The sequence below is a fragment of the Taudactylus pleione genome, unplaced genomic scaffold (genome assembly GCF_031769625.1).
Source record: "Taudactylus pleione unplaced genomic scaffold, aTauple2 ptg000019l, whole genome shotgun sequence".
NCBI lineage: Eukaryota > Metazoa > Chordata > Amphibia > Anura > Myobatrachidae > Taudactylus > Taudactylus pleione.
In genome coordinates this window covers 2,767,927-2,783,445 of record NW_028284421.1, presented here as the reverse complement: position 1 = coordinate 2,783,445, position 15,519 = coordinate 2,767,927, and the positions used below count along the sequence as shown (strand labels likewise).

General features: G+C 42.1%; 1 protein-coding gene across 1 annotated transcript; it reads left to right on the top strand.

Annotated features, from left to right (window-relative positions):
- Positions 1 to 228: 228 nt before the first annotated feature.
- Positions 229 to 12,037, top strand: RSL24D1 (ribosomal L24 domain containing 1). The gene is made up of 6 exons (XM_088444860.1): positions 229 to 369; positions 3,765 to 3,878; positions 7,598 to 7,670; positions 10,218 to 10,281; positions 10,365 to 10,450; positions 11,804 to 12,037. Exons 1-6 carry the CDS (start codon positions 289 to 291, stop codon positions 11,869 to 11,871), a joined length of 486 nt encoding a protein of 161 aa, XP_088300986.1. The 5' UTR covers positions 229 to 288; the 3' UTR covers positions 11,872 to 12,037.
- Positions 12,038 to 15,519: the final 3,482 nt, after the last annotated feature.

Below are 15,519 nucleotides of genomic sequence, written 5' to 3'. Positions count from 1 at the left end.
CCTAAATAACGCAGGAGCTGTCCAGCCCTCCTGCAGCGGTCACGTGGTGTCCACGTCACAGAGGTCCTTTCTCCAACTTGGAAATAGTAGCAACCCTAGCTTTCCATCGCCACACATAAACTTCATGACGCTGGGATCCGCCTCCAGCAGGTGTCGCTGTGAGCTGAGGCCCCTTGTACACGGCGCTCTGGCTGATGTGATTTGCGGAAAACCAGCGTTTGGTAACGTCACTTCCTTTCTCGCTTCATGCTAGTCAGGGCCGGACGGAGCTCAGGCTGAGCAGCTACCATGCGGATAGAGAAGTGTTACTTCTGCTCGGCGCCCATCTACCCGGGGCACGGCATGATGTTCGTGCGGAATGACTGTAAGGTAGGTGGCGTGTAGGAAGCGCTGAGGCCCTCACTCCTCTCTGATGGTGCAGCTCGGCGTGCTCAGGCTGTGTGTTACTGTATACATCTTCTCACACTGTGAGCCGGGGAATGTTACTAATGCCGGTATATACAGCAGCGTTCAGTAACAGTTCTCTGCTGCCAGAGGGAGAGGTGTATGAAACCTAAGCAGGACAAGTGGAGGAGATGCTCATATCAACCAATCAGTGTCTAGCATTTATTACGATCTATAAAATAACTAGGAGTTGATTGGTTGCTATGGACAACTTCACTCTCTCTTCAGAATAACACCCCAGCTCCTTTATTCAAATTGATATTGCAGTCACCATGGTCAGATATAAACTAACAGAGGTTTCAAATGAATACTGACAGCAGGATCATGCTTGTTCCTGTATACACACAAGCCTCTGGTGTTATATGATCATACACATTGGTATTACAGGCAGCGTTCCTTGTACCTAATGAAGTGTCCAAAGAGAGGTTACAGTGAGCTAATGTATAGGTCCTTCTCCTTGGGGATAGCGGAGGAAGGAACCTCCAAAAGCTACTGTTACTGAGAGTCCTATTGGATAACCACTGCCCTGTCATTGAAGATTGTTTAAAGACAGAAACAGTTTGAAATATTATAATCGTTATTAAAAAGTGATGTCTAACATGGGCCACTTGTTGGATTGATTGTCCAAGACATTATTTTTAATACGCCCTTGGGGTGGTATTCAGTTGTTTTTGGGTGCCATAACTAATGGGCACCAGACGGAGCAATTAAATTGTTGCTCTGTTCGGGCCGGAGAGCCACCGGTGCTGACATTTCTGCTCGTAGCCTCCTGCTGTTGGCAAACAGAAATGTTAGAAAAGTGTTTTGGGCGTCCAAACCAGGATTTTTGATTGGTTTACCCACTTTACGTGGCTAAAGCCCAGTTTATTTAGATGCAATTAGAGCAATAATTATTAATAATTAGTGCCCATAACAATTGAAGTGCTCCGTCAGGCGCCAGTTAATTATTGCTGCCCTGTGACTTTATTATGTATTGTATACCATTTACACACACTACATGTGAGCTCCGGTGTTTTATGCTTGCCAATAGAGAAGCTACTTAGTTTCTTTGGTGGATTCCATTCCTAGGGGGCAATCCAATTAGCTGTAAGGGGTGCGAATCGGGTCTGTATGGCCATTGCAATGGGGGTCAAATGCTGGCAACGCATCTTGCACCTCTTTCAGGCTGAACTCGCTCAATTTTGTACGCAGCCCTATGGGGTTGCGCAGTTTTGAGCGAGTTCAGACTGCTGTGAAGTGCGTCTGTTGTCGTGATGACTCACACACGAGTGCATTGCGTATATTTGGATTGACCCCCTAGGCCAATGTTGGCTAACCTTGACACTCCAGCTGTTATGGAACTACATAACCCAGCATGCACTGCTACAGTTTTGCTATTAGGGCATGCTAAAACTGTGGCAGGGCATGCTGGGATATATAGTTCCACAATAGCTGGAGTGTCAAGGTTAGCCAACACTGCCCTAGGCTATGTATTATTATTTTTGTGGTGTATGTCCCTATCTGCTATATAACAATATACCTCCCAATGCAATAAACAATTAAGGATCAAAAGGAACTTCTTGCTCTATCCCTCACACCAGGGGTGGCTAATCTTGGTCTTTATGAACCCCTGACAGTTCATATAAAATAACATAAATGAAGATAGCGTCTCTGTAGAACTTTCTAACCCCTATAACACACAATTTACTTATGGATAAGTCTTGTGCAGCTTGTCACTTTCTTGGATAATTCCTCATCAAAAAGGGGAGATGTATATATTCTCACAAAGAAGCACACGTGTAGAATTGTTTCACAATTGCATATAAATTAAGTCCTTCAAAAGTAGATCTACACAGGATCAGTATTTTTTCTGTCAATTTATATACTATGACAACGTACCATACTCACTTATAGTTTTGTATGGTTATAAACATAAGTTACTTTCACAAATGGATCCTCACAGTCAGTGTGTAGGCACCTGTCTTTTGGAATTATATAGCAATATTACATCTGTACCTGGTCTCTGTGGTTTATCCCTCTTCTGGACTCCATGTTTTTTCAATCTGAATTTTATTTAATTTGGTGTGTTTTATGTGTATTTATGTAATAAATACTGAAAGAAATTTTCTGGGTATCCTTGAAAAGATCGGATAAAGAAATCACAATGTGCTTAATCTGCGAATGTTTCATGTGAGTTGGGTACGCACCCTTCTGTGCAGATACCATTGTGTTTTATCCCGCACTGCTTGAAGTGAGTGGGGTACATTCTATTGTTTTGTTCCTCTTTGTGCTGAGTGCCTACACACTGGGCGGTATTCAATTGTTTTCGTGGTCTGGAACTCACGTCTAAAGTTGTGGGAGATCGCGGGGCTCTATTCAATTGTTACTGCTTTTCGCACTGATCGCGCCCAAAGTGGTTGCGTTTAGCCGCGTAAATCTGCTTCGTCTGACCAAAGGGCTGGGCGCGATCGTGAAAAGTGCCGTTTGGGCGTCCAAACTGGTCACTTTTCGCCTGGGGCTGCGAGCTGAAATGGAGCACTAGCAGCTGATCGCGCCCACAGGAGCAACAATTGCTCCTGTCGGGCGCGAAGGGGGCTGGAAACAACTTAATTCCGCCCATTGACTGTGAGGATCCATTTGTGAAAGAAACGGTTATGTTTATAGCCATACAAACTATAAGTGAGTATGGTACTCTGCCATAGTATATAATTTGACAAAGAAGAAAGACTGATCCTGTGTAGATCTATTTTTGAAGGACTTGATTTATACGCAATTTTCAAACCATTCTACACGTGTGCTTCTGTTTGTTTTCTCTCTATATATAGATATATAATCTATCCTTTTTGATGAGGAGTTATCCAAGTAAGTGACAAGCTGCACAAGTTTTAGCTATAAGTATGTTGTGTGTTATAGGGGTTAGAAAGCTCTGCAGAAACGCTATCTTCATTTGTTATTTTATATGTTATTTTCTTGTATTGGGCAAGTCTAGGTAGATTTTTTGGAGCTGCTACTGTCAAACCTTGCGCCCTGATTGCTCCATCCCTTTTCCTCCATAACAGTTCAGGTTTTCTAGATGGTTGCCAGGTGTAGTCATTAGTAAATTACACCTTTTTAAAGATTCACAGGTACTCTGGAAAACATGAGCTGTTAGGTTTCTTGAGTTTGGCCACCTCTGCGTTACATGATGTAAGTATTAAGTGGTTGTCACCAGGTGTAGAGATGAAAATTAAAACCAATGTTTATAGGAAAATATAGCTGTGTTTTCCTAGCAGACAATGCCTTGAAAATAGTTATTTTTGTTCTTAAGTCAATATGAAAGTATTGATTTTGTGTGTTCTCAGGCCTTCAGATTTTGCAGATCAAAATGCCACAAAAACTTCAAAAAGAAGCGCAATCCCAGAAAGATCAGATGGACGAAAGCCTTCAGAAAGGCAGCTGGTAAAGAGTTGACTGTGGTAAGTTCTAATCTAGGCACTTGCGTTCATCAGTGTCTTGCATATATGCATCCTTTTGGTTGTTCGTTCTACTTGCCCTATGTAAAGGTTCATGGACACCAGAGTGTGTAGTTCTAGTGTTTTATGTGTACACATGCTTTCAGCAGAAATGTGCTATAAGTCCGTGGTTTTGGCACCCAAACTGTTGTTTGAGTGTGCTTACCAGGACTTTAGATGGGTTTAGCCATTTTACGCAAATAAACCCTGTTTTTTCAGGGACGCGACATGCGAGACAAAGCACAGGTACCCAAAAACAACCAAATATCACCCACCGAACTCTCGTCTGGTGCGATAATACAATTGAATCCTCTCCCCAAATGTTCATTCTTATATTTACATTTGTCAAGATTGAGTAGTTGAGACTCTAACTCCTGCAGCGGGTCAGTCACTTACACTGAGGGGAAAACTTCCAGGGCCGGAGAGTAACTTAAACTGGGTACACACTATACAATATATTGTGCATTCTTGGTACTTTCGATGGAATAGGGCAGTGTTGGCTAACCTTGACACTCCAGCTGTTGTGGAACTATATATCCCAGCATGCCCTGCCACAGTTTTAGCATGCCCTAATAGCAAAACTGTAGCAGTGCATGCTGGGTTATGTAGTTCCATAACAGCTGGAGTGTCAAGGTTAGCCAACACTGGAATAGGGTGTACCCGCAATCCCTCATTTTCACCCGTAATTCATTGCATCGTCCCATTAGATGTTCTACACATCCAATGGGATGATTCCACGGATGACGTGGTGTTACATGACGCATGTAACAATATAATGCGTTGCTGTATGACGGATAGTGTAGTGTGTACGGCGATGCAATATATAATTACATTGTATTGTTGTGTTGCACTGTCATTCAGGCGGGTACCCAGTTTTACACTGAGAAGAGGTCTCCTAGTACCAGGCAGTCACTCACACTGAGAGGTGGTCCTCCAGTACCAGGCAGTCACTCACACTGAGAGGTGGTCCTCCAGTACCAGGCAGTCACTCACACTGAGAGGTGGTCCTCCAGTACCAGGCAGTCACTCACACTGAGAGGTGGTCTTCCAGTACCAGGCAGTCACTCACACTGAGAGGTGGTCTTCCAGTACCAGGCAGTCACTCACACTGAGAGGTGGTCTTCCAGTACCAGGCAGTCACTCACACTGAGTGGTGGTCCTCCAGTACCAGGCAGTCACTCTCACTCAGAGGAGGTCCTCCAGTACCAGGCAGTCACTCACACTGAGAGGAGGTCTTCCAGTACCAGGCAGTCACTTATACTGAGTCACTTGCATTTAAAAATGCAGTGGTCAGCCAGTGATCTGTTCAAGGTAGCGCTGTTCGCATCATGTGTAAGGGGCTAGAGTAGAGGTTCCCAAACTATTCCATAACAGTCCAGGTTTTAAGGATATCCATGTTTGAGTCCAGATGGTTAAAACAAATTGACTGAGGTAACAATTAAGTCACCTGTGCTCAAGCATGGTTATCCTTAAAACGTGTACTGTAATGGCAGAGTTTGGGAACCTCTGCTCTAGCCCCTTATCTGTAAAGTCTTAATAAAAACAGGATTATTTTTTTAGGTGGCATTTGACACTTTTTATATCGTTTCAGAATTTGTCTTTCCTTTATGAAAATTAAGTTACTATATAGTTAATTATCTGTGTGCTCACTAACAAAAATGAATTGAACAGCCCCTGGTATTTAGACACCCACTACCTTCCCCACTGAGTACGCTTGTGCCTTTTCAGAGGCTGACTCTAAATCCCAGATCATCTGATGTTATAATTTTAAGTGTGGGCTATTAGCTTGGAGCGAAGGGAGCTGACAGACCCAATCTCTGCTGATGCAAGTGGTATTCTGATCACATCTACTAGAGCTGTTATTAACAGACCCATCATTATTTGTTCTGGCTCACCAACGTCTCCTGTTCTGATTAGACAAATATATTATGAAAATCCCGCGCCCAAAGGGTGGTGTCTCTATTTTACACTAATATACACTCAGTGGGCACATGATTCTAGTACTGGGTAAGACCCTTCTAAAACAGGTAAGAGTTCTTCATGGTGTGGTTTCAACAAGGTGCTGGAAACATTTCTTAGATATTCTGGTCCATGTTGAAATTATAACATTACACAGCTGCTGCAGATTTGTTGGCTACACAGTGATGCTGTGAATCTCCCATTACACCACATCCTAAATGTGATCTGGTGACTGTGGAGGCCATGAGCATGTGCGGTTTGTAGAACCATCTCGAGTTGGTGTGCTTTGTGACATGGCGGGCTATCCTGCTGGAAGTGAGAATGGGTGGACTGTGGTAATTAGGGATGCATGTGATCAGCAACAATACACAGGCAGTCTGGGGTCTATAAACAATGCGTAATCAGGGGCCTAAACTTTTCCCAAACTATTACATCACTAGCCTGAACCGTTGACACAAGGCAGGGTGGATTCAGCTCCCTAATATCTGCACATTGCAGCAGAAATTTAATTGTCAGACCAGCAATGTTTCTCCAAACGCCAAGTTTTGGTGATCCAGTGTACATTGTAACCTTCAATGTGGTCCGATGTGGTCTTCTGCTACTGTACCCCATACACCTAACGGTACAATGCACTATACCTTTCGCATGAAACAGTCTAGTCCAGTGGTTCTCAAACTCTGTCCTCTCACCCAGCAGGAGCACAGGTGTATTCATTACTCACGGACACATTTTAAAAGCTCCACAGGTGGAACTAATCATTTCACTTGTGATTCTGTGGGGAGACCTGGAAAACATGCACTGTTTGGGGTCCTGAGGACCGGGTTTGAGAACCTGTGGTCTAGTCATTTTCATCTGTCACTCACTGAATGTTTTGTGCACTATTTTCTATAAATGATAGAGCATGTTGTCTGTACATTCTAAGATAAACCCATTGAGAACAATACAAACTCCAGACAGATAGGGTCCTGAGGGGAATTGACCACATGGCGCCAATGCTAACAGTGTACCACTGTGCTGCCAACAATTGTTCCCCATTCTGGTGTCTGATCTTAACTCATGTCTGCATGCATTATGTTGCTGCCTCATGATTGGCTGATTAGATATTTGCATTAACAAGCAGGTGTAGAGGTGTACCTGATAACGTGGCCACGGAGTGTTCTTTGTTACATAATACACTACACTTAGATTCCAATATGCTACCAAATATAAACTATATGTATATTCTTTAAAACAAATGCACAATATAAAGTTTGCTTTCATAGTAAGGAATTATAGAATAAAAATGTATTCCAGGTGTGCTCAATAAAACACAATGAAATTAGTAGTAGTCAGTAGGGTTATTAATAAGAAGCACAAACTGAATCGGCATGAGATGCCGGCGCTCGGGATCCTGGCTTTTAGAATCCAGACGCCGGCATTCTGAAAGGGTTAACATACCTACACTTGTTGGTCGGTATGCTAACCCTCCCCCAAATTTTTTTTATTTTTAGTGCCTAACCCTAAACCTACCCCCCCACCCCCCCGATACTTACCTTTGGTATCTTGGCGGTCGGGATGCTGGTGCCGGACTTCTGACCGGCATTGGAATTTCGGCGCCTGTAATAGGAGCGTCGGCATCCAGACCGCCGGGATGCCGAACGCATACTGTACAAACACTGCATGTGTTAAATATTTGCACTTTTATGAGTATATGCTATAGTTTATTGCATTATCTTCTTTCACAGGATAATTCATTTGAATTTGAAAAACGAAGAAATGAACCTGTTAAATACCAGAGGGAGTTGTGGAGCAAAACTGGTAATGTGTTATTTTTTTATTATTATTTTTCTTTTTTAGATCTAATTTTACTTAAACAAGTTACCCATCAAATATTGGAAAAATATTCAGCATTCCTTACTGTAAAGCTCTGTGTGTGTAGTATATTTATAAAATAGTAGGCTGTGCCTTGGATAGTTAATTAAAACTGAATAGTGCATGTAACCTTGTAGTTAAAAAAAAAAAAAAATGAATAAAATAACAACAGAGGGGTAATTGTATTTGTCATTGTCCACTATGTATTAAAGTAAAATGTTAGCTCTGTTCCATTATTTACCAAAGGCAGTGCTTGTAACATAGAGGTGCAATCAGCCCTGAGCATAACATTCTCTGTTCCTATGCTCTTTCCAGGTCTAGCGTTCCCGCTAGGCTGTTTTAGCGGGGCGCGGCGCCCTGCCCCCCTTCTGGAGGGCAAAAAGCACCCTGCCCTCCAGGAGGAGGGCAAAAAGTGCCCTGCCCTAACAGCCTGCGGGAGCCGTGTACCGCGGGTGGACAAACATGCGGTGATCCGGTCACCGCCGAGGATAGACGCCAGGCGCATGCGCCCGGCATCTATTCTCCCTTTCTGCAGCGCTTGGGTGCTGCCCGGCATGTCCGTAAGCGCCGGGCACGCCCCCAAGTATGACGAAAAGGGGACGCGTCTTATAGACACGCCCCCTTTTCATAACTACGCCCCCTTTTCGGGGGGCACAAGATTGCCCTCTCTAGCTCCGGCGCCTTGCCTGCCGCCGGAGCTAGAGGGAACACTACAGGTCTGATTTCCACTATCTCCCCAACAATGTAATGTAGTAAGAAAATGATTCCCTCTACATTAATCCCTCAATGCAGACAATCTGCATGTTACTCTGTGCTCTCCTGGGCCAGGTTCTTGCGTAGGTTATAGCTCCCCTGCCTCTTTAGGGTTACACGGCGGGGACTCTACTACTCAGCATAGGTGTTTATGTAATATGGCCATAGATATAGGCTGTAGGTTCTCAGTGTAATATTGATAAATGGTCAGAGAAAATGAATGCCTACTATGTCATTGAGAGCAAGGCCCTCTTCCCTCTAGTTTCATTACTTCTTACTGTATTTTAGTCGTATGCTCACTTTGTAGTTTTTGTTTCTCATGTATGACTGGCACTATGTGATGTAATTAGCAGAACTAGCTATTTGTGCATTATTAAATTAAACATTATAATAGTAGCAGAACACATTTGGTTTGGCCATGCTGGTTAGCAGTAATGGTTTGGTTTATAAATGATACCTTTTTTACATCTGAATGCCGGGTCGCACCCAGGATTATGTTCACGCGCCCATCCCGGCATGCGACCCGTCTGAGACCCCTTTCAGACTGGCGGCCCAATCCGGCACTAATGCCAGGTCGATTATTTCCTCGGCATTGCATGGTACGCCGGCTCTTCCTATGCAGTGAACAGAACCCGGGTTGCTGCGTGTTTACGTGCCATAACCTGGGTTATTGCTGCTACAAGTGTAATAAGGGGTATGAGAGAAACCAGTTGAGCCTCTTACAAATATCCTGCACTAAAGACATTTTATTAGTATGGAGAAAAAAATGACTCATTAGTGTAACTATGTATTTTATGTAAAAAAACACAAATAGAGAGATGAAATGGATCTTCTTGATGACCATATTTGTGAATAGAAATAGATTTTTATTTTTTGGAAATGGCTATAATGGAAACACCCAATTTGACAGTGTAATCCTTTCTATCCTGCCCATCACAGCTGCTGTATATAGGCATGCCCTGACAGAGAGCACAGTAAAGGTCAGTGGCGGATTTTACCTAGGGGCTGCAGGGCTAACAGACCCCCCCCAGTAAAATCCACCACCTCAGTGTAGTCAGTGACTGGCAGTGGCTTCCCATTGGAAGCTCTGCCTGCCAGTCACATACACAACAGAGGCAGTCTCAGGGGGAGGTGTCCCCTACCCCTGGGACTGCCAGTCCGGGCTGCTATTAGCAGAGAGCGGCTTCCAGTAGGAAGCCACTCCTCTGCAGTTCAGCCAGCCCTACCCGGCTAGTAGGGGCTGCAGCTGACGCAGCCTCTTGTAGCAGGTGATTTGTGCATATGTGGCTCCCCGCCACTAGTGCGCTGGTCCCGGCGCCTGTCCGATCTATTACGCAAGCGCCGGGACCCGACTGGGAGGTGACTATCTCCCCAGTCCCCCTATCCCTCGCAGCAGCGGCAGCCCCCTTTGTCAAAGAAGGTAGGAGCCCATGCTGGTAAGGGTCATCCAGTGAGAAACGTATTCCTAACATTGAAAGCTATATTATCTTAGAGATTTGTATTTGTAACAGGGGAATCGGTACTGTGCAAACAGGCTCTGGTAATTCACCCTGCCAGACTAACATTAAATGCTGTTCTTTTGTGTACGTGTGATTTACCAGCTCTGCTTGCTTTAGACGCAGATATTATTGGCTAAATATGTAACTTATTCCATATTGCTTTATAAAAACAATGCCATTCCCTATTATTATGAATACTTTTGGTTTGCACTTAGTATAACAACTAAATCATTTCTTACAGTTGAGGCTATGAAGAGAGTGGAGGAGATTAAGCAGAAGCGACAGGCCAGGTTTATCATGACCAGGTGAGCAGCACCAGCTCTGTCGGCTCTCCTACACTGTACCCAGTTTAATGAAGCAATTGTTTAATATATTTTCTCTGTTGTAGGCTCAAAAAAGGGAAAGAGTTGCAGAAAGCCCAGGATATCAAAGAAGTCAAACAGAGCATACACCTTATCCGGGCTCCACATGCTGGTAAGTTACATGATCATCTTCATAATAGTCCTTCTGTAGCTTACTGCGTTTTATCTCAGGTGCCTTGGACCACTTGCATACAGTAGATGAAGCTGGTGTTCAGTACCAGTGACTCATCATATTGCTGCAGAACCAGTTTGATGTCCCTGCACATTCCATTGGTAACTGTATTGGCTGTAGAGTGCCCATACTTAGATATTCGTATGCATAACAGTGCATTACTGAGTGTGAGGGCAGCCATTAAATTCTGTTTGCTATCATTTATATACATATATTTGGGATTTCTTTGTTTATTTTCTAACCTCACATTACTAATACAGCTATTGCTTAAGCTGGCTACACATTAAGTGATCCATTGTACGATCTATCGTTCCGTTGCGGAACCTCCGATGCCCGCGGGTCGTTAATCACATTGTCCCATCTGCTGTACTGCACAGCAGATGAGACGAAGTAATGAACGACGCCATGCTGCTAAATGTAGCATGGAATGATACATAGCTCCATCCTCCACTGCATCGTGTTGTGTGAATGGACGAGACGATGTATCAATCCCGTCGCTGGGTACACACATCATGTAGTGTGTACCCAACTATGGGCGGGATTCAATTACCTGGATTGACATTGCCGAGTTTTTGGCAATATTATTGAATCGGCGATAATTTATCACAGATTTTTCTCCATTTTGAGAAATGGGGAAAAATGTGCAAAAACCCTATTTTGGGGTAAAAATTTGGGGATTTCTTACAGAACCCTTTGGACAGCCCCCCTAATGATACTTTAGCGGAAAAAAAAAATCGTAAGTTGCGTACTTTGGCGAAAATCGACCGCTGACATTTTGGTCAAACTTTATTTTTTCGTGTGTTTAACGTATTGGGTCTGGTATTTTGGAGGGCTGTGAGGATGCGTCAGGTGTTTTAAACATCGCACATAGCTGACGCAGAAGTTTTTTAGCGGTTTAAAAAATCTGCCTGCCAATGGCGAAGTTTAAAACACTTGATGCATCCTTACGGCCCTCCGAAATACCAGACCCAATACGGTAAACACATTTTTCACGAAAAATAAAGTTTGACCAAAATATTTGATTTTGCCTCTAATTGAATACCCCCCTATATTGGACTCTGCCTGTATTTTCATGTTAATTTGCTTTAGACGGCCAGTACAGAGATTCATCACCTTTAAGTAGAAAGAGCATCTGTGACTGGCAGCATAGATGTGGTATATTTAGCAGAAGCAAGTCACATGCTTGTCTGAAGATATTTAGACCAATAAAATTCAAGCTGCTTATGTAAATCTCACTTTTACTAAAAATCAAGTTGCAATAACTTCAACCTATTTAATTTGTATTTTTTCCAGGAAAAGCAAAACAGTTGGAAGACAAAATGGTTCAGAAATTACAAGAGGATGTGGACATGGAAGATTAATCTTAGGATTGTATGTAATACTCTACATTGTCATTACACCACCTGCTTCATCATGGACTGCATGGACAGCACAATGGACTGTAGCCTGAGTTACATATCTGATGCCCGAGCTTATGGAGCAAGACTGTGTAACGTCCGTCTTACAAATAAATATTTTATTTACTCATGTCTTTCCCATTATTATTCCTGGCCAGGTTCTATTTGTGAGAGGTAGTAGGAGCAATAATTCAGATTTAATGTAGAAACAGTAAGAGAATTTTATTTACAATGTTAGAGAGAGGTGTGTGTAAGTGATAGATAAATGGCGCTCTCGGGTGTGTATGTGTGTGTATATATATATATATATGTATATGTGTGTGTGTGTGTATATGTGTGTGTGTATATATATATATATATATATATATATATATATATATATATATTATAGAGAGAGAGGCAACGAACTATGACCAATAAATTTCAGAATGTCTTTATAAAAATTAGGACAATACAATTTGTATGACAATAGTCCTTAAACAATAAAGTTGTGAATCAGTCTTGAGCCAATGTTGTATGGACCGAACTTTGTAGGTCTTCTATTGGAGTTGATCTTGGAACCACCATCTTGATTTGTAAAGTTGGAGATCCCTCTTTAGGGTTGCAAAAATCCTCCTTAGGGTTGCTCTAAAATAGACCCTCGCACCAAGAAATCACCCAAAAAGGCCACCATTAATATCATAAAATAATTACTCACCCCTAAAGTGAAAGACCAGCACTCATATATTCAGTTCCAAAACCATGGCAAACATACAGACTGGCGTGATGGTTTAGTTGCCCAACAGCCGTTACAACTGCGCCTTGTCTGTTTTTGTCACGTCCCTGATGAAAACTGACATGGCTCAATTGAAACAGCTGTTGGGCACCTACCATCACCAGTCTGTATGTTTGCAATGCTTTTGAAAGAAAGTTTTTTTTAGAACTGAATGCGAGTGCTGGTCTTTCACTTTACCCTTGGGTAAGAGGCGAGTGTGTTTACATTAACTACTTGTGGACCTGTGCACCTCCTATTACAACTACTGAGTGTGATGTCGGACTTTTAATATATATATATCTTGTATATAAAATTCATTGGTTGGTATATGTTTTGTTTTTTTTGTCCTGGTAATGCATTTGGACACCCCTGCAATGATTGGGATGAAACCACTGGCCAGAACTTTGACCTTAACTTGAAGATTTAAACCCAGGCAATGCCAAGTACTTTAACTGCTCTGTGTGTGTGTGTGTGTGTGTGTGTGTGTGTGTGTGTGTGTGTATACACATACATACACACAATTGTAGACAAATCCTGCACACTCCCCCAAAAAATAGAATCAATGGAGGGTGCTAAGTCATAATGAATGAATACAAATGCTGTACCACAAATATGATACCAGAAAAAAACAGCACTCCAGAAAATAATGCAAAAAAGTTATATAATTCTCTTGAATAATACCTTTACTCCCAAAGTAGACTCCAGTATAATGATTATATTCACTCTTGTGAAGTCTTCTCTTTGACACATATACACCTAACTCCTGGAGAGTGTGCTTGATTTGGCCAACTGTTGTGAAGGGGTTTTTCTTCACCAGGGAAATAATTCTGTCATCCACCACAGTTGTTTTCCGTGGTCTTCCGGGTCTTTTGGTGTTGCTGAGCTCTCCGGTGCGTGCTTTCTTTTTAAGAATGTTCCAAACAGTTGATTTGGCCACACCTAATGTTTTTGCTATCTCTCTGATGGGTTTGTTTTGATTTTTCAGCCTAATGATGACTTGCTTCACTGATAGTGACAGCTCTTTGGATCTTATATTGAGAGTCGACAGCAACTGATTCCAAATGTAAATGTCACACCTAGAATCAACTCCAGACCTTTTACCTGCTTAATTGATAATGAAATAATGAGGGAATAGCCCACACCTGTCCATGAAATAGTCCCATTACTTTTGGCCCCTTAAAAAGTGGGAGGCACATATAGAAACCGTTGTAATTCCTACACCGTTCACCTGATTTGGATGTAATTACCCTCAAATTAAATCTGAAAGTCTGCGGTTAAAGTACATCTTGTTTGTTTCATTTCAAAGCCATTGTGGTGGTGAATAGAGGCCAAAATATGAAAATTCTGTCAATGTCCCAATATTTATGCACCTGACTGTAAAAAAAATAAATATATATAATATATATATATATATATATATATATATATATATAATTATATATATATTTTTTTTTACTTAACAATACTATTAATTTCTAGCCATTGACAGTGGTTGGATTCTTATGCATAACTCTGTACTGAAGGGTGTGGCTGCTGTACAGTACTCTTTCTGCTCTATATGTATCTGTGTTGTCCATATAAACCCAGTTTTTGAAGAATGTGTGCTGCAAGTGCTCTGACCAGCATCAAAATACGACTAAGGTTTCCTCTGCATATGCCAGAGGTTCCCAAACACGGTCCTTAAGGCACCCTAACAGTCCAGGTGTTAAGGATATCCATGCCTGACCACAGGTGATATAATTAGTACCTCAGTCAATTTTATTTAACCACCTGTGCTCAACCATGGATATCTGTAAAACCTGAACCGTTGCGGTGCCTTGAGGACCGCGTTTGGGAACCTCCGACATTTGCTACAGATTAGATAACTAGCTGGTACTAGGCAAACTTTAGCAGCTCATTCACATATTGCTGCTCATATGTGTGAATTGCTCCATATTTGGCTGAAAATAACGTTTTTAATTATAGCAGTATATTCAGTTTCGGATTTAGGTTTTTTCTATAAATTGATAACTTTGCATGCAGGTCCGACGGGCCATGTCACTGACTACGTGCGGGAGTGTGCATAGTCAGCGACATAGCGGGTACACACTGCCCTATGTGGACGACCTATCATCAAGTGTGCACCTAGCTTTACTGTTAATGCTGGTGCTATATAAATACATTTGTCACATTATATTGGCAGCAAATTGGCTACATCCTTCTCTATCCATAGAAGTGGTTGTCAATAAAATCTAAAATATCTACCTAATGGATTGAGTTTTTCTTCATAGCTGACTCCTCAAAGTCACTCACTTTATTGCCCACTTTGCATTGCTATTATAAAGTTTCCCTCCTCTGAGGTCAGTTGTCCCTCACAAGCTCGTCCTGATGTCCTTACGTCCTCTTTGTGGTCTGTTGTGGCACTACAGCTCTCCTGTTATAATTGCTCTTGTTTTTCTTTACTTGCTTTAAACATAAAAATGTATTCAGCATTAACATACTTGATTATCTTGTTTCTTTGCCATATAATAATCATAGAAGAAACCAATGCAAAACCACTTATGGAGCTGGAGCAATTAATACAAAAGTAATTAAAATCATTGCAAAATGTTATAGATCAGTGGTTCTCAAGTACCACTAACGGGACATGTTTTATGGACTACTTTCATCATGCACAGGTGAGTTCATCTATGTTGCTTGGTCAGTAAGTATCCCACCTGCTTCCACAGACAGAAATCCTCAAAACATGACCTGCTGGGGTTGCTTGGTGGTTGAGCTTGAGAATCACTGTTCTAGAGAGAAGGAAAATATACCGGCACTTGTAATTGTTAACACAAGTGAAAAACAAGTGGATCAAATGTTTGCAATATTAATTTGGG